Genomic DNA, 24,498 nt, shown 5'->3' on the forward strand with positions numbered 1-24,498 from the left:
CACTGATGCAGATGTGAATACTAACAGGAAAATAAATAAATGAGATAAATGATTCCCATAAGGTACATACCACTAATAACGCTGACTTAGTAATGTGCATTTAAAAAGTGGTGTCCTCTATCTGATCCGTTTATCAGAACTAGTTACAAGGAATCTGGTGTGTGTAAATATTAGGTAATTGAAACTCTAAATGCATATAGCAATGTTTGTCCTTCTCTTCACAGAAGGGTCAGATATTGTAGAATGGTTGCTTTGTGGTTTCTTTTATGAATTACCTCTTAGTCTTTTTCCTGCCTTCACCAGCCCAGGGTACTTCTAGCTGTATGTGCTGCTGCTTAGCAAAGCATTTAATGAACGACAGTGAAAATGTCTATGTAATGATTAAAAAAACCAAACACTAACCATATACCTTCCTTCTGCTATTCCCATTTTACCTGCAGGCTTTTGTTACGATCATTTTGGATAGGAGGAGCTTTAATGACTTTCTTTCATTTTATTTCTTGCATGAGTGTTGTGCATTTTCCTCTCCTTTTTGTCCTTAATTCTTATTTACGAAATCTGAATGTTTTTGCACAAAGTAATTTAAGTCACAAGTACCCATATGGAAGTTTTGAAAAACTAATTCATTCATCAGTGCTTTCATGATATATATAACATGCACATTAACAAAATGGGGGTTCTGTAAAGCATGCTTTAAATTTAAGAGTGAACTATACTGTACATTTTCTTTCATTTTTACACAGAAGTGTAACAGTAATCTTACAAAACTGGTATTGGGAGCCTCCAGTGGCATTAGTGGTAGGGCATCTTAGTTTACTTAGAAGTCAGTAAAAGCACAGTGTAGCACATCTGTAGTGCAGTAGCCATTCATATTTATTTTTACAAAGGAAACCAGTTCTCTGGCCTTTGAGGTGTTCACCTGCACATCTTTTGTAAAACTGAATGAAGAATATGAAAAAGTATGTAAAACCTTCTGTTCAGTAGAATTGTTCTTGTTGATCAGGTGAGCATTTGTCAGGGTTAAGCATTCTTGGCTGCAATTTTAGTGACTTATTACTTGAATGAATTTGTAACATACAAAAAGGAAAAAAAAGTAGTGTCATGTGTAAGGAACAGTGTCTAATTTTGAGAAAGCTTTGACGAAAACTTCCCCAGTTTTCGGCCTAAACTTTTAATGAGAAATTCTCAATCCAGAGCAGATTTATGTGTTGTTTGTGCTCCCTTGAAAGTAGTTTTTTATTTTGGAAATGCTGAAACAATCTTAACCATAGTAATTTAAAAAATGGCACTGCTATAAGTTGTGGAGTTGAAAGCAAGCCTTTCTGAGACTTAAAATTCTGCACAGGGTTTATTCTCAAATTTATATACTAATTCTGCAGTTTACCTTTAATAATTAAAGGTTTTCATTTGACCAGTTTAGACAAAGAATAGTAAGGATAATTTACATGTTTTCTGTTCATTTAGAGCTCCCCTTTTTGATATGCTGAGTTTGGGATGGATAAGTGGGATGCTGGAATACTGTGTTCTTTAATTTTTCTCATTTGTTTATGGGTTTGTACCCTGTGCTGTAAATGAGTTTTAAAAATCACTTAAATGGGGCTAGCTTAACTACATTACCATTCAGATATTTGTAAAAACACTTTCTTTTTAATAACATAAATCCAGAAGTAATTGCCAGTTTTATCCAACCACTCATAAATTAGGAGTTTTTTTATTTTTTCATATTTTTTTTTGTGACAGAGGGAGACAAGCAATGACAAAACAGCAAAAACAAACTCTTCTAAGGTCACAGAAACCTCCTCTTCACAAAAGAACCAGTCAGGTAATGTGGTCAGAATAAGTTTTAATGTAACTTTTTCAATTAAATAATTTTAAAATAAACAGGTTGTCTGAGGCAGCCAGCTAAATTTTGCTGACGCAATAACCAGTTACAGCCACTATGCCACAGATGGGGGGGGGGAGCATGCCCTCTTCCTTCACTACCACCATTTTGCAACATTATACTTGACTGAAATTGTGTATTGCTGATTTAGAGCAGCAGTTCACAAGTTCACCATTTGATGGCACCAAATTAAAGCTATTGCCCTGTGATCTTGGCGAGCAGTGATACAAATCCTACTGCTCCAATTTGTCATTGTGCATTAGCCCAATAAAACAAGTGCAGTGACCATCAATGTAATCAGTTACTATGTGATTTTAGTCCTTTTAAATGATGCTTGATGGGAGGCAGTGTGGACCGCGGGAGGGAATTCTAAATAACCATGGACCAAAATCCAAAAGTCAGACTTGTTAATGATGCTCAAGTTTAAGGTAACTTCTGTAACAGCATGTCTCTTTAGGTATTATAATGATATGCCAAAGACAAGTAAGCTTCAGCAAGTTCTGCGCAATGCAGAAGTGGTGACATAACATAGATAATGTCTGGTACCTGGCTCCTGTATATAACCTTTCTCTTAACAAAGTGTTAGTGGTACTCAGATTGTGATAAGATCACTTAGGCCTTCTAATGTTTATCTGAGGAGATAACTGTTACCTCTGCTTTAAAGAGGTCATAAGTGACAAGATATTTTGATTTTAATAGAAATGACCCAAAAAACATTGGGAAAACATTTCTTAGCTGTTTGTAGTACGTATTGGATTTAATAGAAACCTCTTTATTTTTATCCAGAACACATGGTTTCAGAAACTTACTTCGTGTTCTCTCAGCCCTACGTAGGTGCCCAGAAGACCTACCTAAATCATTCCTTCCTTTATTTGAAGGAATATTTTAAATGGCTTCAGGGAGATAACGTTTTAAAGTTCCAAACTTCACTTTGTAAACCAAAATTATTTTACAGCAACGAAAAATCTGTCTGATGCATGTAAACCTCTGAAGAAGCGAAATCGGGCTTCAGCAGCAGAATCTTCAACTCTTGCTTTTAGCAAGAGTTCATCTCCTTCAGCTTCCTTAACTGAGAATGAGGTAAAAAAAAAGTGGTGTTTGCACACAGCCATTTAATTACAGAAATTTTCAGGTGTGAATCTTGTTTAAAAACAAAAATCAAAGGCGAATTCTCTAACGTTGGTGCTCTAGACAAGTTACAGTTTTGGCCTCTGTGAAACCTGTTAATGTGTGCATTGCAAATTCATTTATTGTAATACGAACGTCTGATTTGGGGACGTCAAGATATTATTGTGGTTTTTAATGTATTTACCAACAAAGTTTTAGAATTGTAACCTTCTATTAGAGACAAAGTAAAATGCCAGTGTGTTCTGTATTTTCTTCTACAGACTTTATGTAAGTGTACTACATTAGTTACATTATGTAACTCAATATTGTCATGTTGCCATAGCTTTTATATTGAAGCAAGTTTCCTAATCCTCTGTTTGATCTAGAACTGGACAGTTTTCTGAGCAGAGCCCCTTTAAGCTCAATTAGTTTTCAGGCTGTTTAAGTGCTATTTCTCTGTGATGCAAATAGCTTCATCCCCAGTAGAATTAAACAGGCAGTGAAGGGTGTATCTTTTTGATACTTACTAATCATAGTCTTAGCTCTGCATATTTGGAACTGTAATTCTTCTCAATTGACATACAATAAATGAAATGTATGTACCACAATTGTATTCATACAATCCATTAAACCATTCCCCAAGTCATCTACACTATTAAAACCAATCAGCCAAAGAGTGGCAGCATGAGGGTGAAGTATGCATGCTGTTTTGCAGGTGGATTCAGAAATGTAGTTGGTAGGATTTAGAAAAATATCCATAGACAAACAGCTTCAAGCAGTTTGTATTACAAAAGCTGTAGAGAAAATACTTGCCTGCTAACAAGGGAGTTAGGGCTTCCAGCTATCCTAGAGACTCTTTCATCTCCCCTAACAAACGCATGAGGTGCTTAGACACTATAATGAATGCAGTTAAAATAAATATCTAGACAATGTTCAGTAAATGGTTTACCTTTGGTTGGGGAAAAAAGATTGCATGTTAATGACTGTATATCTTACTGTAACTGGAAAAATATTTTAACAAAAAACCCCAACAAATTCTGCCTCCTGTACCCCAATAAAACAAGCAAAGGAAGTCCCACAGGAAATAATGTCCATAGCAGCAGTCAAGTAAAGTAATACTTGTTCTCGTTTTGTTCTCTCAATTGAGAGACTCCCATGTATTGGCTTACCAGCTTCTGTTGTTTTGGCTTTACTGCTGGGACTTGCTGTGTAATGGCTGTTTGTGTTTGGGACCATCTATTCAGCCAGACTAGTTTAAGGAACATACTGTCTTTTGGGCTCTAAATATGCATCTCTAAATATTGTACTCTCAGGAGAAAGATTCTTCTATTTCTAGATACTGTGTTTATAAAATGAAATCTCCATAAATCTTTCTTGACAAAAGGCTCATTTTTGTAGGATTTTGGGTTGTGACTTAACGGTTCACATGTAAAAAAGCGTATGTTATATAGGCTGAGATGGAAGTTTCCAAACTTAATTTTAATTTAATTAAAACTTTATTTTACTCAGCTACTGCTAAACAGCAGATGTGAGAAAAATTAACATCATACACTGCTCACAGAACACAGATACACAAACTAGAAAGTGAATTAATTGTTTTCAAGGGTTTAAAAGGTATCAAATCAATCCCAATCAACATAACAGAAAATACACCCTGTCAAATAACAGAGATTTTGCGGGGCTGGGTGCAGGGGGGGAGTAGATTAGTGGGCTAGATCCTTAGATGGTTTAAAGCTACGCTGATCTGAACTTGTACCAACTAGGGATTGGACTCAGTTTGTTTCCTATGATATTAGATATATTTTGCCTTTAAATAAAACAAAAATGTCAGGCCTGTGTTTCTGAACTTACTATTGATCTATTCTACAAAACAAGGAAAGATATAAATTTTGGATTGTGTGGGTGGCTTTAAAAACTTTTTTCCCTTTTGTATTATTATTTAGCACTTGTCTAAATGGCTAAATATGTGTGTGCCCAGGGAACGTTCATCCAAAGAGAAACCTTCTCCAGAGTGTTAAGGGAAAGAGTTTAAAAAATAAACAGTCATGCAATGATGAAAGCCTTGCACAGCTAATTGAATAGGATGTAATTCTTCTCAACATTAAATACATTTACTTGATTAACTTTTATATTTCTGTGTTCACTATAATACTTCTAAATGTTGGCTTAGATGCTGTCTTAACAAAGATAGAAAAAGTTCTCCATATTTCACAAGCACATACACCTCCACAAGCAATTCTAAGTGGATTCTGGCCTTTTTTTTTTTTTTTTTTTTTTTTAATCTCCTTTCTTTCCATGCCCTGCCCCCCCCCCCATTTGTGGACAGCTGGTTCCAGAATGGGACCTGGATATGACTGTTATTTCTCAAGGACTGTTGCTAGCTGCACACCTCTTAAATGTCAGTCCATTGGAACTAAGTTCTAGGAAAGGTGTGTTCAGTAGGAGGGGTGTGCTCAGTTTCTTGTTTGAAAGATGCATCTTACTTGACATTTTTAAAAAAGATTTTGAATGCTTTCTGTTGTTATTGGGGGTATTTTTTTAATGGGGTTTACCTGAAATATAAAATTAGTCGAGGCCAAATTTTCAATTGATAAGTTACTTTGGGTATGTAATTTACAGGGGAGAGAGACAGGGGTGGGGGTATGGACTTCTGCCTTAAGAACAAACAAGCATTTATAGACCTGACATATCAATGAGACTAAAAGGTAGGCTTTCACTCCCTTCAAAAAATTGGGCTTTGAAGTTGTTTTAAGATGGATAGACAGAAGCAGCAAGTTGTTTATACGTGAATAAATAAATTCTATACCTGCATTTAATCTTGAAACAAAATACTTAATTTTACTTCTAGGCACTTGACATCAGTAGTCATATTCTCCAGTACTTCATGTGAAATATGATTTTGTTTAAAATCAAATTCTTAATGAGCAACTGGTAGGGCCAGATGTGAGAAAGATACTCAACACTTTGGAGTCTGGAAAAGCTCGGAGCAGTTATTTTACTGCCTCTGTAAGACTTGGTGTAACCATCCAAAAGCTCATAATATTTGTGAGAAGAGATACAAGTGGTCTATTGTTTCTTTTTTTACCTTGGCCCTCCACCCCCCAATAATGTAGTAGGTGCCAGTAGAGTGTAACCAGTATTTCTTTAATAAATAAAAAAAGGCTTTACATTACCATTACTGCTGGATTATTGGCCAACTTTGCGTGTTTGCATGAAACATATCTGCTTTAGCTTTTCTATCAATTTTTGTGGGTTTTGGCTGGCTTCATTAAATTGGATGGATTTGTTGACAGCAGATAAGTGTCATACTATCCTGCAGAGTCTAGGTACTACTTCTGAACTTTGTGAAAGAAACTGTAATTTTTTTTCTAAGAGGGGACAAAATAAAGAACATGTAATACTCTAAATTCTTAGCTAGCCTGTCATTCATCATATCCTCATGAAGTATGAGCTGACCAGCAGATGGCAGTTTAAAGAAGCCTGTGAAATATTTTGAAGGTGTTGCTTTTATCGTAAGTTCCTTGTATCTTCCCTAGAGGGAATTCTTTCTGTAACGTCCAGTGTCAAAACAAGCTCAGTTGCTGGTTATAGCTACAACTTGTGTGTTTCCTAGGCCTAATAATGCAAGTTATAATAATGCAAGCCTTAAGTTTTGCTCTTTTTCTGCATATTAAACGGTATATTTTTTTCTCATTACCGATTTGAGGCAGATTTGTTTTATCTGCATTTTTTAATGGGTATTAGCATGTATACACAGTGGAGAAAACACATACAGTTCTTAAAAGGTAAGGTATTTGATTGAGAAGGCAGTCATGAGACACATACAACTTGCAACTAAAAAAGTACATCAGCTCCACTTATCGACCCTGGAGTCTAGTTGTCCTACAGTATACAGCCAAAATATTCTAGACACGCTTACTGAAGGTAAAAATAACTGTCTTCGAGATCCTAGGAACAGGAAGGAAGAAGGGAATTCACGTTATTTTAAACAAACTACTGCCCTAAAGAAAAAACAGTTGAAGCTAACCTTGCAGGTTGTTAAACAAAATCAGTGTGCTTCTAGTGTTTTATTCTAGCTTCCTTTGAAGATAATTTTCTCTTCAAAACAATACTTACGGATAATATAATACATAGTGCCACTTTAAATCCTCTGACTTAGCAGACAGTTGTTTCCTGTGTTTGTTTCTGTATGCCTATAGATTTTTTTTTTTATTTTTTTTTTTCCTCCTGTTTCAAAGCACCAGTAAGCAGTCAGGGGTACATTTTTGTGGATCACTGCAAGTAATTGGACTTGTTTCTTGTTAAATCTCTGCTAAAGCCTCTAACAATTGAAATGACCTGCATTGCCCACCAGATCATACAGTTTTGTTACGATGCTTCTACTTTCACATGGAAGAAAGTTCTAGGCTTGACTCTTGTTCTTTGGCAGCACGTTCTGTGTAGAAAATTAAGTTTCTTATGTAATGATTCTCATCTTGTGTATTACTTAGGCTTCAGAGTGCAGAGAATCTGTTTACTGAATGTTTACATGATGTAGGTTTTTATTCCAGATCCCCTACCAAACTATCATGAGTATCTGTAGGCAATTTTATAATGTTTTAAAATGTTCTCAGAGTTTTAATTAACTTTCCAGGCAAATTCAGAAATGCATAATAACCTTATCTGAAACGTCTAACTCCTGCTAATAATAAAAATGAAACTTGTCCCAGGCCGTCTTTTTTGCTATTATAGTACTGTGTACACTTGTGGCACCGCATACTTAAAGAATTTATCTAGTCTAGCAGTATGGGCCAAAATATCATTCTTCATTCAGTTCAGGAATTCTTATACTGAAATAAAGGAAATGTTAACTGTAACTCAATTGGCTCTGTCAGTTTTTCTGTCTCCGTGTGGGTGCACGATAGATTGTCTTTTGAATACAGTCTGATCTGTTGTTTGTATGTTGCTTATTGACTTACTCTTACATAAGTTGTGCTTAGATTAAAAAAAAAAACCAGCCCTCTAGCCGCTGAGATTTTGTTAATAAGAAAAAAAAAATGCAGTTGGGGTTTGTCTGTGGAAAGACTAAAGAGTTTGCTTATCAGAACGTGCATACTCCAAGGTTTCTAGAGAAGGCTCTTAGCCAGACCAGACCACTTCCTCCTGGATGACTGTGGTATAGCAATCACTGACTCTGAAGTCATGTCAGGAAGTCTGAGCTTGTAGCAGTGTCCTTAGTTTTAAGCAAAGTGGAACTCAACAGCCGACAGCATTCAGAAGTCATGGAAACATGCTTCCGAAATGCTTCTAAAAAGGTGCGATGTATCTGTTAAAGATAGCAGATGACCTGAGAGAGGATGCCACTTTATCCAGTGAGTGTCTTAAGACAACTGAAAAGGTGGTAGGTCACTCTTTGTGGGCCCTTTCTTTTATGGATCCCACTGATCCTGCTGTGGAGGTGACTTGCCTACCAAACAAAAAAGCAGAAGGAAATAATTTTCTGCCATGCTTTGTTTTCATTGTATTTACCGCTAGCTCTAAAATAAGTATACTTAGTGGATTTTGTTTCAATTTGATGTTCTACAGCTGGGATTATAAAACAAGAGATGCTTGAGTAAAACAAGGGAAAGAGGGAGGGTTAATTTTTTTGTCTCTGGAAAAATTTGCCCTGTAGTTGTTTTTATAACTGTTTAAGCACAATGTGACAGAACACCACTGTTGTCTTGAATATGACTAAGACCAAAGCTTGTATTCTTAATGCTTAAGAAGTGCTGTTAAGCAAGCATATATAAGACATGGTTTTATAAGACTGAATGAGTTAATAAAGTGAGTTTTCTGAGGAAGAATTTTTTTTTTAATGAAAATAGCACTTTGGTAGCCAGAAAAGTCTGAAAAGGTATGTGACTGGTGGAGTAGTAACTGTTGGAGCCCATTCCAGTGTGAGCACCATAGATGCATAAACATTAGCAACTTTTTCACTCAAAATTTCCAAACTCATTTTGAACCTTCAAACACTGGGCAGGGAAAGCTTGTCTGAATTGGATCTAGGAGAGGAGAAGTCCTAGTGAAGCTGATAAGCACAGAAGCGTGAATGTTGTTCACTGCAATTGCTAACACACAGTGAATAGTATTTGAAACTTGCTTCTGCTCCATGAGGCGTGAGTTTTTGCCTTAACAAATACTGATGTTCTAGTCCTTTAGGACATCCTTTAGCCAGGAGGTACTTACAGGGAAGGAAGAAGACACAACCACCCCACCCCCAGGATAACATTGAGCCAGCAAAGATCCTTTTATAGATCGTCTTTTAAAAGTGTAGACTTAATCCTAAGCCTAAAGCAAAAAGCATGCTTAATAGCCAGGTCAACAGCTGATCGAGTGCCAGTCTTGACAAGGAGAACAGTTGCATTTTATGTTCTTACTGTGGTAACTTCTTAAATTCTTGGGCTGCAGATTGGATGAGTACAGCCATTTATTTTTGGACCTAGAGTTTCTGAACCTCTTTTTCCTTGGAATTATAGTGTGATGGTTTTGCTGGCACTGGTATTTACTATTTGATTTCAGAGCTGTCTGAAAGGAAGTAGAAAATTTTAAATGGAAAAAAAATTCTTTCCTCAAGTGGGTGAGTGGATGGAGCAAATGTCCACATAAGTATTTCACTTCATCCTCACCTGCTTCTTCGAAACACAGCATCATTTGAATTTTTAAATTCCAGGTTATCCTTACTTGTATATCAGTATGATTGGATGCCAACTGAGAATATGTCAGTACCTATCGTTTGGGTTTTTTTAATAAGTGAAATTTCAACCATCCATATGTGGAACTAACAATACCATTTGCAAAGTTCACCCACGTGGTTGTAGAAATATGCAAGCTGAGGGTACATACCAGCTTGCATCGAATTTTTTTATTTTTATTTTTATTTTTTTGGTTTTGTTTTTGTTTTTTTTTTAAAGCCAGAGGGAATGAAGAATTGGCTCGCATTTCTGCTGAGGTGTGTGGCTGAGACTGGAATCAGGTACCTGGTTGCAAAAAATGCTTAAAAAGTTGCAGACTTGAACTCAACATTTAGATGTACTGAATGGTGTGAGAAATGTTTCCCTATGTTAGTGCTTATCCTTTCACATTTGAATGCTTGAACTGGTGGTGCAGTGAACTATGCAGTTAACTGAAACACAGTGTTACAGCTGAGGAAAATCTTGCAGTAAGAAAAACATCTGAGAAGAGCTTTTGTACACAATGCTTCTGCCAATTCATCTTCCTGCCCCCCCCTTAATCTTTTGAGAGCTTCAATCAAAAGACAAAATTAAGAATATATAAACTCACAAAATGCACGTAGCTGACTCAATTTAATTCCTTTTAATACTCTAGTGTCTTAAGTCTTATTTTAAATGTATGGAGTTGCACACATTTCCTCCTCTTTTCTTAGACTGCCTAGCAGCCTCCATCAAAAACAAATTCTTATTTACTCAACATAATCATGAGAAGGAAACTCCATTATTCCACAAACAGTCCTTGCATCTGTATGCACATTGTATATCCCTTTTGCACAAAACAGGTGGAAGTAGTAGGAAGCAGTAAAAAAAAAAGTAAATCTCATCCTTATATTTAGCAAATAAACAATTACCCAGTATTCAGTGGTGGTTGCTGGTGTAATCTGGCTTTATACGTCAAATATTGCAGTATGCAAAGCATCTTCATTCAGTTAAGAATTAATGCTGAAGACTGCTTTTATAAGCATTCTTACATAGTCTTTCTAAAAATAGGTCAATGTTTGAAAGAATCCGTTAAACGCTCTTTTTTGTTACTGTGAACAGGGAATTTTAGCATATAGTTCAAAAGAAAATTAAAAATACTTTGGGGATATGCAGTCTTGATATGCTGATTCCTGTACCATTGTGGGTCTGAGTAACTATTGCCAAAAAAAAGTAGTAGTATAAGATGTATGATCAAAATACATTGAGATGAGTAGACCCAATTCTTAAACTAATGACACATTGCCACAATTTGTATCTTTTCACAGGTAAAAATATAATACTGAACGCAAAGAATTTACAGAGATGCCAAAATCTTGTCCCAGTTTGACTCACTAACTGTTTTTCCAATAACAAAGCTACAGAGAACTTGGAAAAATGCAGTCACATGTCCTGACATGTTCCCTTCAAGTCGTACGTGTGCGAGTAGTGAATAATAACTGATACCTGTGGGAAAGGAAAGATTACCTTGGGAATCTGACCATAAATTTGTCGCTTCTGCAAGCAACTGTATTCTAAACCTCATTAATCCCTGAAGTAAATTCTGGCCCAGCCCAAATGAAGAGCAAAGCTCCTCGTGCTTTGGTTTTTAGGCCAGTTTTTTTCCCTTTCACTTGTGTACGCAGATGTGCCGTTTCCAGTAAAAAGAGCTGGATTTGATTTCTGAAATACCACCCCGGTTGCTCAGTGCTCAGGCAGTGCGTTGTGAAAGCCTCTACAGGCAAGTACTCGCAAAATAATGTTGACATTCAATAATTGCAGGAAATGGGAAGGAAAGCCTGACTGATGTGCAAAATGTAAAGTTTGATGGTGCTTGCAATGATACTAACTTCAGCAGAAGAAGGGTATCTTCGTGCATCGGTAATTGCTAATGAAAAGTGGAAGTGATTATAGAGTTCGGGTACCATTTCGTTGCAGAAACTTGTCACTTGTTATAAATCTGAAGCCTTGCTTTTTTTCCCCTAAATTTGCACTCTTAAAAATAGTACTTTGCCTTTATGAGAAATAAGAAATTATTCAAAATGTAAAACAGAATAAAATAGCAAATGGGCAGTCGCTACAAATTACAAATTAACAGGTTTTGCCGCTAATCTAAATGTTGATTACTTTGAACCTTGGCCTGAATATCAGAAGAGTTAATTACATGCAATTTACTTTGCTATGGAGATTATATTACAAAAGGACAAGACAAGCTCTGGCACGATCACAAGGGAAAGATTTATGTCTGTAACTTAAGAATTAAGGAAAAAAAGCCCCCAAGAACCTGTGCTGATTTTTATTGAATGCTGTGATTGGGCACTTGTATGTGAAGTATTAGACCTTCCGTTACGGAAAGTTGTGTTAAACCACAGAAGCATTATGTTTAATTTTAGAGGTGGCTGTGTTTCACGTCAGCATGAACTGATTTCTAGCAATCGTCTTGTAAATCATCTTTAGTTAGCGACTGTTAAAAGGTATTTTTATTGCAAAACTCAACTGTCCCCTTGGCGAATCAGAACGTGTTCGTGCCGCTACAGCTTGCTTGGGGTACAGATAGAGTTTTCCCAACCATCTCGTGCTGTACCTGTCACTAGGTTGTAAGTCCTCTCTGAGAAACGTTAGGTGAAGGTTGTCTCCGCCTCTTCTACGCGGGCCTGGAGGGACAGACACTCGTTTTGCTTCCCTGGTATTTCCATCAACTGTTCTGGGATAACTTCAGGAGCTGGGGTGTTGAATTCTGGCCCTCTTCACGGAGGGGAGCTTTCGCAAAAGATGGCTATGTAGAACAGGGGTTATTTGCAAAGGGAGATGGCTGGTAGAGAGTGTTTTGCCTTCTGCAAGATAAAAATAAGAGAAGATTAGGGTCAGACTCTGAATTATCCTGAAGAAAGGCTTCCCTCTCTTATAAGAGGTAATCTGCTAGCCTCCCCCTTTATTAGCCCCCTAAAATTAGCCAGCGTGAAATCTCAGATGGTGGTGGAGTGGATGCGGGCAGTGCATGAGTTACACGTGACACGGCTGTTGGGTGGGATGGCCAAACCTTTGGTGGCGGTGGCAGGGACCAGGAGATGCGGTCCGCAGCAGCAGCCGGCGTCAGGCAGTAGAAGCGTATCGCTGCGCTTCTGACAAACGTATTGATTCTTGGGAGTTGCAACAGCCGTCAGCGGGTATCCAGGCTTGTCTGTCTAGTGCAAAACTGGTGGTTAATAGAGCATTTGATTTGTGAAGTGTGTGAGGCTTCTGACAGCCGTAAAGGAGAGATCTTGAAAGATTCTCAGTCTGGTAGCCATACGGTTGATGAACTAAAGGTATTTCGTTCATGCTATGTGTGTTGGTATTCATGCTTGAAATCTGGCATTAATCTATAGGTGGGTGTAAATTGCCAAGTTTTATCTTGAATGGGCTGATAGAATTTGGGTTTTGTGGTTGCATTTGTGATGTAGAGTTTGATTCTTGCCAGCGCTGCTCCTTTTTGGCTCAGTAACCGTTTCATTTGAATGAAGGGCTGGTGCATTAATTCTGAGGCAGTAAAATCTCAGTTCTGTAGGAAAATGGCTGTCAACCTATGGTTCGCAAATGGCTGGGATTTTGTGACCTCTATCTAGGGGGTTTCTGAATAATTGTCATCTGCCAATAGGGTTACCTTTCCATATAGAGGCCTGCATCCTTCCTTTGAACATTTTACGAGTATATAAACCCAAGAAAAGCTAGGAGACCATTGCTTTGAAACAAACCTTATTGTCTTGTGACTGAATGTATTTGTCACTGGATACATGCTGTTTCTCTGCTCTGCCTTCAAAAGTAGTGAGCTGGGGGAAGAAGAGTGCTTTCCTCAAGGGCAAGACTGTATAGTTTTGCTGCTGGAAAGAAGACTATCTTAGCTCTTAAGGCGTGCCGCACAAATGGTTTTTCTCAGGATTTTAGGTGGACTTTTGGTGTGGGGAAAAGTTGGGGGACAACCATAGTGTCAAGTTAACATAAGACTGCTTAAGTAGAAAAGAAGTACAGATCTAAGACCTTCCTGCTTATTTTTTCTTTTTTTCTTTTCTAAACACGACTAATTTTGGCTAGTTGAAACAGGAACATAATGAGGTACAAAAAACGTTAGAGCAGCGCGCTGCTTATACTAATTAATGTTTCTGTGGGAATAGTTTAAACAGAAATAAGCATGTGTGTAAGTCTACTTAAACCATAAGGGAAAATGTTTTTGTGTGTTTGCCAAACTCCCACACTACCTTTCTTTATCTGCCCCTTCCCAGCAAGAACTGGCTGCTCCTGGCCATGCACTCAGGTTGCATTTGCAGTTTACTATTTCACAGCTCCTTCCAGGGGACAGAGATTTCCTGGTACCTGAACAAAGCAATGATTTTACATGCAGTTTCTTTTAATCACTTCTAAAACAGTTGGGCCGAACCTCCAAATCACTCCAGCTGTAGAAATATTCATATGTGAAGTGTAGGTACAAATCACTTTGATAGTATGCATTTGCACAGAGGAAATGCATTTACACCCTTGCAAATGATCTGGAAAAAAAAACCCAACCGGCCAACAGCTGTCAATCTGATCCAATTTACAAAATATTTTTAGACATGGTCAAGGAAAGCAAATGTTAAATGGAGGAATGCAAGTTAGGTGGCAGCAACAATGAGAAGTAATCGCTCAAAACCAGTGTTTCTAAAGGGATTTTATAAAGACTAATGCTAGGCCTGGTTCGGCTTTACATTTTTCTTTCTGATTTCAAAATAAATCAATTCTAATAACTGTGCACATTACATGGAGATTGGCTGATAGGGAGGTTGCACGTAGCAGTCTCCATTACTTGGTAAGCTCAGCCATTTTTAATGAAATATGTTTTACTGTAGATAAATATGAGATCGTATGTCTGAAAACAGAAAGCAAATTCTTCATATAAAGTGGGGTGTCTGTACCCTGACAAACGGCTATTGGCAAAATGATCTCTTGAGTACTGCGGCAATTTACAGTGACTTTCCGTGCTGTATTGAAAAGACTTAGGGAGATCCTTACACGGAAGCGGTGAAGAAGAGTACCACATTGGTTTGCTTTGGATATTGTAATTATGAGACTTGTAAAGGGCTATTGCCTCCAGTTCTCATGCCTGATTTTTAAACAACCTTTTTAAAGTACAGATAAGGTTTAGAGAAAACCCACCAAAATTCTCTTGATGCTGGAAAAAGTTCCTTAGGGAGAAAATTAGAGGATATTCTTGCTTACCAGAAAGGATTGTAACGGGCTTAATTGCAGCATGCTTCCACAGGAGGAAAATGTCTGATTCCAGAGGACTTTTAATATAGCTGAAATACCTGGAGAATGCAACATCAACTGTGAGTTGCAATTAGACAACTCAAAGGGACATAAGGCAGTATTTTTGATGGTATGTGTGAATAACCATTAGAACAAGCTCAAAGAGAAGTGGCGGGTTTCTTTTGCAATTCCAAATTGTGATGCTTTCCTGGAGAACGTACTTAGTGAAACACAACTCACTGAGTACCATCTGGGGGCAACAATATGAAATTCTGCATCTTCTGGTGTAATGTGAGATAAGATAAATTACTCCATTGTGTATTCCCTCCCTAAATTCTATTGAACTGAAAACTGCCCTGTATTTTCCTTTAAATATGTTACTTGGGTTGGGTTTTTTAAAGTAAATTATGAATCTTTTAAAAAATCCTTCATCTTCCATACATCTAGATCTGTTCTATAAGATTTATCCATAACAGGGCTATCTTCTGTAGTATTTTGAATTCATTGTTGGCTATAACGTTCCTTAAACATATTCAGAAAGCCACATTTTTCTTTCTTCTTCTCTTCTATATACTGTTCCCACTTGGAGAATATTTGGGTCAGAGACTTTCATATGCAGCTTGAAGTTTACCAAATTTCTTTCTACTATTAACTGTTAGTGTCTCATAAAACACGTATTCAAACTTTAATCAAGGGATTTGAGGATATCCCTGTGTGACTGGCTAGGCACTTCTAGCTAACTGTATTACAGAACTGAGTAGAAATAAAATGCCACATTACAAAATTTTGGTGTTTTGGTTTGGCTGCTGTTGAGTTGGTGAGGCTGATTGTTATCTAGTCCTTTTGATGAGACTTCCACAAATGCATACTCTGGTTTTAACCAAGCTTTTTTTAAAGGTGGGCGAAACAAAACCGAAAGAGTGTGCGTAAATCTGCTAGTCTGAATTGCAGTCTGTTTGCTTCCTTCAGTTGCTATTCTGTACAAAATTGACCATACATGACTGCTTTCTCTAACACGTATGTTTAATCTTCAGATCTCCGATGGCCAAGGAGATGAGCGGTCAGAGTCTCCCTATGAAAGTGCTGATGAAACTCAGACTGAAGTGTCTATATCATCCAAAAAATCTGAGCGAGGAGCAGGAACAAAAAAAGAATATGTGTGTCAGGTGAGAGATGTTAGCTGGGGCAGCGAGCCATGTTTTCTGAGGTTTCCTAGAAAAGGTCATTTTAAATATGAAAATGACAATATTAGGCCAGAAACAGGTTTCTCATGTGTGTCTGAGGTGTCTGTTAGTGATGAGGGTGCCGTGCCAGTACATGGAATTCTTCATTCCTAATTATTTTTTTCGTTGACCTCCAGTAAGTGACTTAGCCTTTCTGCTTGAGTTTCCAGATCTCCAAGACAAGCATAATTTGTACCTCAGAATTAAGTGCGTGAGTGTTGCCAGGTAACTAGTTAAATGATTGAGAAGAGCTGCTCGCTTATCTGTTAATAAAGAGCAGGAAGTAAAACCCAGTGGGTTTTGTGCTTCTGCGTGCAGCAGAGATTGCAGTGGTGCATTGGTAGCAGCGTGCGTGTGGCATGCTAACTGGAAGCAAAAAGCTTTCTCAAACTATTCTAGAAGAGTTCTTAGATTATGAAATGATAACACAGTACAAATGGACAGATCAAATTTTTTTCCGTGAGACTGGGTGAGCAGTTATATTTCCATTTCTTGTACATAGTGATGATGAGGTTATATCTATCTTTAAATGTTGGCTAATCCCTTAAATTCCGCCAGCATTATTGTTTGGTTCATTTTTAGTTATGCATGTGTCATTGCTAACCACTCAGAAGTATCATTGTGCCACCTAGATTAATTCCCGTTTGCCAAGGAAAAGGAAAATAAGGATGCTTTTTAACCCTACTCAGATGCATCAGTGTGCTCAGGGAAGATTTCTTAAGGCTTTTTTCTTTTCCTTTTTTCTGTCAGATTGTATTTACTCAAGAACGGTGGTTCTATGAGTGATATTTCTAGCGGTTTAATGACTCTTATTACCTGTTTCGACTGGAAGCTAGGGCATGTGATGGTGTTTGTAAAATTATCTTGTTAAATTTGATTTCAACAACGGGAAAAGAGATTTTGAGGAGCAATATATGAAAAGGAATAAAGAAAACAGTTTTTTCCACATATGAACTTTTCTTTAACATTCAATGCCTTTGTGTTGTAAAAGCTGTGTGAAAAAACAGGTGATCTCCTGCTGTGTGAAGGACTTTGCTATCGAGCTTTTCATGTAAGCTGCCTTGGGCTCTCTGGAAGACCAGCAGGAAAATTCATTTGTAGTGAATGTACATCAGGCAAGTTTGTCCCTTTCTATTAATTAAAAAAAAAAAAAAAAAAAAAAGTTGTGGTTTTCCCATACGTTGTTCTAGGAAATCCTCCGGGACAGAGTATTTGTTTTTGGAGAAACCATGTTTATCCTATGGTGCCTGGCAGGGTGGGAGTTCATGTAGTACTATTAAAGTGTGCCATGTTTTAGAAAGCTCACTCTGTTTTCAGTGAGAACTCTCTTGCAATTTGGCTGATTTAGTCTGAATTCCATTGCCTTAATAATTGCAGAATATCTGCTCTCTGAGTACAATTACAGATTAGATTTTAAGTCTGTCACAAAGAATTAAGAAATCCTAGAAAAAAAAACCAGCAAGTGAAACGTTTAAGTCCTTTTTCAGTCCTTTGTGTGTGTGTATCAATCTTTTGCTTTTCCTATTAAAAGACTACCTTATAATTAAGTCTGCTATTAATTTCATTTGCTTTTAATCCTATAATAACTGCTTGGAAGTTCTTAATCTTAAAACTTTACATAAAAGATTTGCGTTCTTGCTTATAAGCTCAGTCCAGTACACGTGGTAAACCTTGTTGGAGCAAGGCTGCTTCAAAATAAAGCTGTTCCAAGCGGTCCAGAGAGAAGATTAGAGGATGCTTGTCTTTGGTTTGTGGACCTACTTCAAATTTCACAGGATCACAGACAACCCATCATCCTATTTCATTGCTTTAAAAAAAAAAAAGAAGAAATTCACAGTCATCCTGTACTGAGGCTTATAAATAAGAACGTAAAAGCAGATCAGTGAGGCTTTGGGTGTCATTGTGTACACTTCAACTGCAATGGGTTTGCATTGTAACTTTATTTCATCTGTATCTGAGCAGATTAGTATGTGACACTAAAGAGTTAAAGCAAAATAGATTGCTGCATCAAATGATAGAATCTGATTTGAGTTTGTTTAAAAAAAAAAAAAAACACCACAACAAAAGCAACTCCCCCCATGCATAATAAAAACTCACAACGGGAGCATTTTAAATTCACATGTTTGGATGAAAAATTAGTTACATTATTTTTATTACTTTTGCCACTAGGTGTGCATACGTGTTTTGTGTGTAAAGAGAGAAAGGCAGATGTGAAACGCTGTGTCGTATCCCACTGCGGAAAATTCTACCATGAAGCTTGTGTGAAAAAATTTCATCTTACTGTGTTTGAGAACAGGGGGTTTCGATGTCCTCTCCACAGCTGCCTAAGTTGTCATGTTAGTAACCCCTCACATCCACGAATTTCAAAAGGTAGTTTTCATTTTACATTTCTATGACTGATCAATTAAGTCTGTGTATGGTATGTTAAGGTAAGGAATCTGTCCATTTAATAGCTGCTAGCTGCAATTTTTCAGGCATGCATGGACTATTGATTGATTCAGAATTTAAAAAAAAATAATAATTGAATAATTCTAGTCAACATTAGTATTTACTTGTGTTCTTGTTTTTTAACCAGCTTTCAATTACCTATAGTTAACCATGTTTTCTTCTCCAAAGAGAATGAAATCTCAAATGCATGTATGATGGGGAGAGACAGGCTGAGCACAGTGAGGGCAAGACCTGTGAATGTACAAATACTGCAGCAAAGCTCGCCGAATGTGGAGACATTTGATTCTGTGCATATTTTTAGCTTTGGGCAACATCTGTAGACAAAATTGCATGACTGAGGAAAGCTTGTCTACCCCGGTGTACATAGTTAAAGCCTTCACATTTAAATATTATAGTGCTTTAAATTCAGTGTAGCGTTCTTTAAAAACCTTTGTTAATTCAGTGTTTTTGCTAAATGCATATATGCAGACTGAAAACATAATTGATATATTTTTGTGTGTTTATAGGCTACCTCAGGCAGTACTACCATTTTTTAGGTCAAATAATAAATCAGTTTTGTTCAAAAATAACATGGCAGTGTTCTGCTTTGCTAGGAAAGATGATGCGTTGTGTTCGCTGTCCTGTTGCATACCATGCTGGAGACGTTTGCATTGCTGCGGGATGTGCAGTCATCGCTTCCAACAGCATTGTTTGTACGAATCATTTCACTGCCATGAAAGGAAAAAGTCATCATGCGCATGTCAATGTGAGCTGGTGCTTTGTGTGTTCAAAAGGTAAACTGATGTAAAACTCTTTCATAAATGCAGCATCAAAACGTTTTATTCTTCAATTTAAATTTTATTTTACTAATCTGTTTATAGAAAATTATTAGAAATGTGGCATATTAAGTCAGGTTCTGTTAGATATAGAAATAACTTCAGGTTGGCTCGTGCTGCATCAAGTTTTTGAGTATCCTTTTTTTGCAGATATAATTTATTAAGAAATGTTTTTACTTGGACTTTGTCCAGCAACCAGAAGCCTGATTTAATTCTTTACCAGAGACACGTAATGAGAAGCATTTCTCTATTCTTTCCCGTGTTGAATGTACTGAAGCTTTTTGCATTTCTTTATTGTTAATACATAATATTAAAACATAAATATTTTAAGAGTTGCTTTTAGTTTAGCAGTAGACAGTAAATTGAATCAGTATTAGTTGTTGCTGGGAGTGCCACTAATTAAGGGTGTTTTGGTTTATGTTGTACAATAAATTTATTTCTTACTGAGAACCACAAAATGCATAGTGCTGATTAAACTGTAGCAGTGAAAGTTTACCTGATTTGTTAACAAATTAACATGCAGCATAGCAGCTTTTAAGCTGCAGCAAACGTTCCACTTGGTAATTCATGGAACAAACTAACAGCCTCATTCCCTCTCCCCCCAGGAAAAAAAAATGATAAATCTGCTGTTAAAATTTTGCATACAGTGAAATATTAATATATATTAAACTATGTTAAATATATTGTAGTCATTAAAGTAAAACAAAGTAATTATAATTTGCGGTACACTATTCTGGCTTTTTTATCGCTAGCTTGCTTGTTATGTTGTATGTATTACTAATCTGAGTCTGCCAGGCATTCAAATTAGTAAGGATCTTTTGGGTTTTGTACACAATGAAACGACATGTATTTGTTGCAGGCCAGCATGTTTTAACTATTTATTTTCTAACTGAACCTACCACATATGTATCGCACTGCTTTGAACCTGGTTGGAATGCAAAAGTTTTATTTTTGTCTTGATGTTTTTCAACCTTTTTTTTTCTTTTTTTTCCTTTTTTTTTTTTTTTTTTTTTTTGTCTGAAGGAGGAAGCTTGTTGTGCTGCGAGTCATGTCCTGCAGCGTTTCACCCAGACTGTTTAAACATTGAAATGCCAGATGGGAGCTGGTACTGCAATGACTGCAGGGCGGGAAAGAAGCTCCATTTCCAGGATATTATTTGGGTTAAACTGGGAAATTACAGGTCTGATGAAGGGATTTATTCTGTTTTACAGTACTGACATGTTTAATTAAGGATCATACAATTGGTTGCTTCTGTCGGCCCTTCTTGCTGCACATATATTTCTCATTCCTCTGTGAACTAGGGACCCCTTGCAAAATTCAAGTTCAAAGACTCATAGCTTCACTGTTGCTTTCGGCCAAGGCATTACCCATACAGGACTCCTTCTAGTCTTCTGACATCTGCTTCCAGTGTATGAGCCTTCAACCCCTTTTGTTTCAGAGATCTCTTCAAATAATTAAGCTGGTATAACTTGTAATTGGCTAAATTACTACCTTGCAGGCTGGGAGATAAGTCACTCAGGTTGTCAGTGTTTTACACTTCATTGAGATTTGAGTGAGATAAAGGTGGGTGGGGTTTATCCTAGAAAGCATTAATAGCTATTATCGGCTGTCTCTTGATCTTTGACAATTACAGTGATTGCAGGCCTTGTTAAAGATGTTTTTGTTAACCAGATGCAAGGAGCTTTATGTGTGTGCTTATTTTGCAGGCTGTCAAAAGTCCCACAGATCTGAGTGTCAGGCTTTCCTTTTCTAGTCCTGTCTTCTCACATTGTCTAGTGAGTGGGGGGAGGAAAGGATTTTAAATCCACTTGGATCTTGGAAATAATAATCAGTTACTGCTGTTGTCACGGTTTAGCCCCAGTCAGCAGCTAAGCACCACTCAGCCGCTGACTCACTCCCCCCGCCACCCAGTGGGATGGGGGAGAAAATCAGGAAAAGAAGTAAAACTCATGGGTGAGATAAGAACAGTTTAATAGAACAGAAAAGAAGAAACTAATAATGATAATGATAACACTAATAAAATGAGAGCAGTAATAATAAAAGGACTGGAATATACAAATGATGCACAGTGCAATTGCTCACCACCCGCCGATCGACGCCCAGTTAGTTCCTGAGCAGCGATCCCTTCCAGCCCGACTCCCCCCAGTTTATATACTGGGCATGACATCACATGTTACGGAATACCCCTTTGGGCAGTTGGGGTCAGCTGTCCTGGCTGTGTCCCCTCCCAACTCCCTGTGCCCCTCCAGCCTTCTTGCTGGCTGGGCATGAGAAGCTGAAAAATCCCTGACTTAGTCTAAACACTACTTGGCAACAACTGAAAACATCAGTGTGTTATCAACATTCTTCTCATACCTAGCTCAGAAACACAGCACAGGACCAGCTACTAGGGAGACAATTAACTCTATCCCAGCTGAAACCAGGACAGCTGTTTAGGGTGATTTTGTTAAACTGTCTCTTGCAAAAAGAGCTTGACTGAAACGCTGTATTTTTTTATTTGTACTTCTGTGCTAGATGGTGGCCTGCAGAAGTTTGCCATCCGAAAAACGTTCCCCCAAATATCCAGAAAATGAAGCATGAAATCGGAGAATTTCCTGTGTTTTTCTTTGGTTCTAAGGATTACTATTGGACGCACCAAGCACGGGTGTTCCCTTATATGGAGGGAGACAGAGGGAGTAGATACCAGGGGATCAAAGGAATTGGAAAAGTCTTCAAAAATGGTACGTAGCTATAAGTGAACAAAAATAATCTCATGATATGCATGCTTTACTTTCTTCACACATAGCCTTGGCTCTGTTTTTGTACATTTGTTTTACAAGATTGAACTTAAAAAAATGTTTTGGTGTCCTGGGCAGCAGTCACTATTACTAACTTTGAATGAAAGCATTATTTGCATGGCTTGTAGAAGACTAGCGTCTAATGGGAATTATTTCTGATGCTTTTTAATTTCCGGAAAGGAAATGATGAGTGTAACTGGGAGACAGAAAGGGTAGGATTGACACATTTGTTAAAAGAATTAACACTCCAGAAGCATTCTTTGCAAGAAAATTGAATGGTGGGACTAGGAAGTAGAAGGCTATTCTTTGTTTAACACACATGGGAATGAGCAAGTCAACTTGAGGAAGTAATCCTCTTTTTAGCATTTCTGTTGATACGACAATCTTTTCTAGCTTTGCAAGAAGCTGAAGCTCGATTTCGAGAAATAAAGCTACAGCGAGAAGCCAAAGAAACCCAAGAAAGTGAACGTAAACCTCCACCATACAAGCATATTAAGGTAAAGTTTGAGGAAATTACATTGGATACTCAAAGGTCTAAGCCAGCACTGGAGAGGAAGAGCCGAGTGGTGAGATGGGGAGGAGAGGTTGTAATGATGTGCTGGTGACTGTGCTTTTACAGTCATGAGATGAGGAAATTTTGCTTCCATTGGAACATCTAGCGTTGCAAAAACAAATTAACAGTATTACAGTAACCACTGCAATAACTCTTAGAATAAATTCCAGTGTTTTAAAGTGATATTTGAACTATTTTAATGTATTGTGCAGGTGAACAAACCTTGTGGTAAAGTGCAGATATATACTGCTGACATTTCTGAGATTCCCAAGTGCAACTGCAAACCCACAGATGAAAACCCTTGTGGCTTTGATTCTGAGTGCCTAAATCGGATGCTGATGTACGAATGCCATCCACAAGTTTGTCCAGCGGGAGAACGGTGCCAAAACCAGTGCTTTACAAAACGTCAATACCCTGAGACAAAGATCATCAAAACTGATGGGAAAGGTTGGGGTCTGGTCGCTAAGAGGGACATTAAAAAGGTATGAATCATTCTTGCCTAGAAAAGAATTGGTGACTTGTGATGTTGTTTGTGGGTTTGGTATATACTTTACTAGTGATACCTGGTATCTTTCAGGGAGAGTTTGTGAATGAGTATGTTGGTGAGCTGATTGATGAAGAGGAATGTATGGCAAGAATCAAATATGCACATGAAAATGACATTACCCACTTCTATATGCTTACTATTGATAAGGTAGAGTATGTTACTTTTTTCCCCGTTGTTTAATTATAACATTATTTTGATCTCTTTTCCTTCTGTTGATCACCTTCGTATGACACTCTGCTACCTTTGAAATTCCACAGTATTAAATATTCGCAGTGTTGTATCTTCTGTGCCTGCTTCTCCATTCTAGATATATATAATGCATCTTATTAGTTCTCACTGCGTAACGTAATAAAGTATATATTAAGGTCTATAAATTGTGCTTTGTTGCTTGAAATCAAGTACAGCAAAAGTATTTAACTGCCTAGTCTTAAAAGGAAGTATGAAGTTTTGGGAAATGGTAATGATACGGGTGAAAGAATTACTGTTAGCAATCCTTTCACTAAAATTTCAACAACAACAAAAAAATTGTCACTTGAGAGTGGTGTGGAATATAGTTGTGAGGCTGTGTCCTATATTGGGCATTTAATCTTTTTTGCAACTATCTGTCCCTTTCTTTGTTTACAGCAAGACTAGGCTTGTGCTTTTGTAGAAACTCTTTTCTGAAAGCACTATCTGCATTAGTAGCCAGCCAGCACTCCACAAATTGATTCTGCAGCAAATTAATCCAGCAGATTAATTAATGCAGCATATTAATCCAGCATCTGTGGTTCTGTGTGCACACCTCTGAGTATTTTGTTCCTGAGAAGGGGAAGAAAGGGGAGAACCCAGACAGTAGGGGTTATTGATAATATATATTATATTGCTTCATTCCCCAAACAGCTACTTAGGAGAAAAACAAGAGTTGGCTGTCAGTCCTGCATATTTTTTCAGTCCTAATCACCTTTCTCTTGCCTGAGACTGTACTGCTCCGTATTTCCACAGCTACTGTTTTCATTAGTCCTGTAACACGGGAGCTCCTGCACAGGAGTTATCACCTGAGAATGATGAAACCATGTTCCTTTGAACACTTACGTTTCTCACCCCTCTGCTAAACTGACATACAATGTCAGTGCGTTAAATATCTGAACTGAACATGTGTTTGACTTGCCGTAGTTAATAAATGCTCATTGTGGTT

General features: G+C 37.5%; 1 protein-coding gene across 4 annotated transcripts in view; it reads left to right on the forward strand.

Annotated features, from left to right (window-relative positions):
* NSD2 (nuclear receptor binding SET domain protein 2) overlaps positions 1 to 24,498 on the forward strand; it is a 102,215-nt gene that overhangs the window by 71,984 nt on the left and 5,733 nt on the right. For 3 of the 4 annotated variants that reach the window (XM_030023266.2, XM_030023249.2, XM_030023257.2), the window contains 11 exons: positions 1,741 to 1,822; positions 2,838 to 2,962; positions 15,996 to 16,127; positions 17,176 to 17,299; positions 18,354 to 18,554; positions 19,226 to 19,405; positions 20,471 to 20,627; positions 21,962 to 22,167; positions 22,618 to 22,721; positions 22,990 to 23,259; positions 23,355 to 23,471. In XM_030023266.2, coding sequence (XP_029879126.1) covers positions 1,741 to 1,822; positions 2,838 to 2,962; positions 15,996 to 16,127; positions 17,176 to 17,299; positions 18,354 to 18,554; positions 19,226 to 19,405; positions 20,471 to 20,627; positions 21,962 to 22,167; positions 22,618 to 22,721; positions 22,990 to 23,259; positions 23,355 to 23,471 — 1,698 coding nt within the window. The remainder of the gene's footprint in view (positions 1 to 1,740; positions 1,823 to 2,837; positions 2,963 to 15,995; positions 16,128 to 17,175; positions 17,300 to 18,353; positions 18,555 to 19,225; positions 19,406 to 20,470; positions 20,628 to 21,961; positions 22,168 to 22,617; positions 22,722 to 22,989; positions 23,260 to 23,354; positions 23,472 to 24,498) is intronic. The other variant, XM_030023276.2, reaches the window with a different exon arrangement.

Source organism: Aquila chrysaetos, chromosome 1 (genome assembly GCF_900496995.4).
Source record: "Aquila chrysaetos chrysaetos chromosome 1, bAquChr1.4, whole genome shotgun sequence".
Taxonomy (NCBI): Eukaryota; Metazoa; Chordata; class Aves; order Accipitriformes; family Accipitridae; genus Aquila; species Aquila chrysaetos.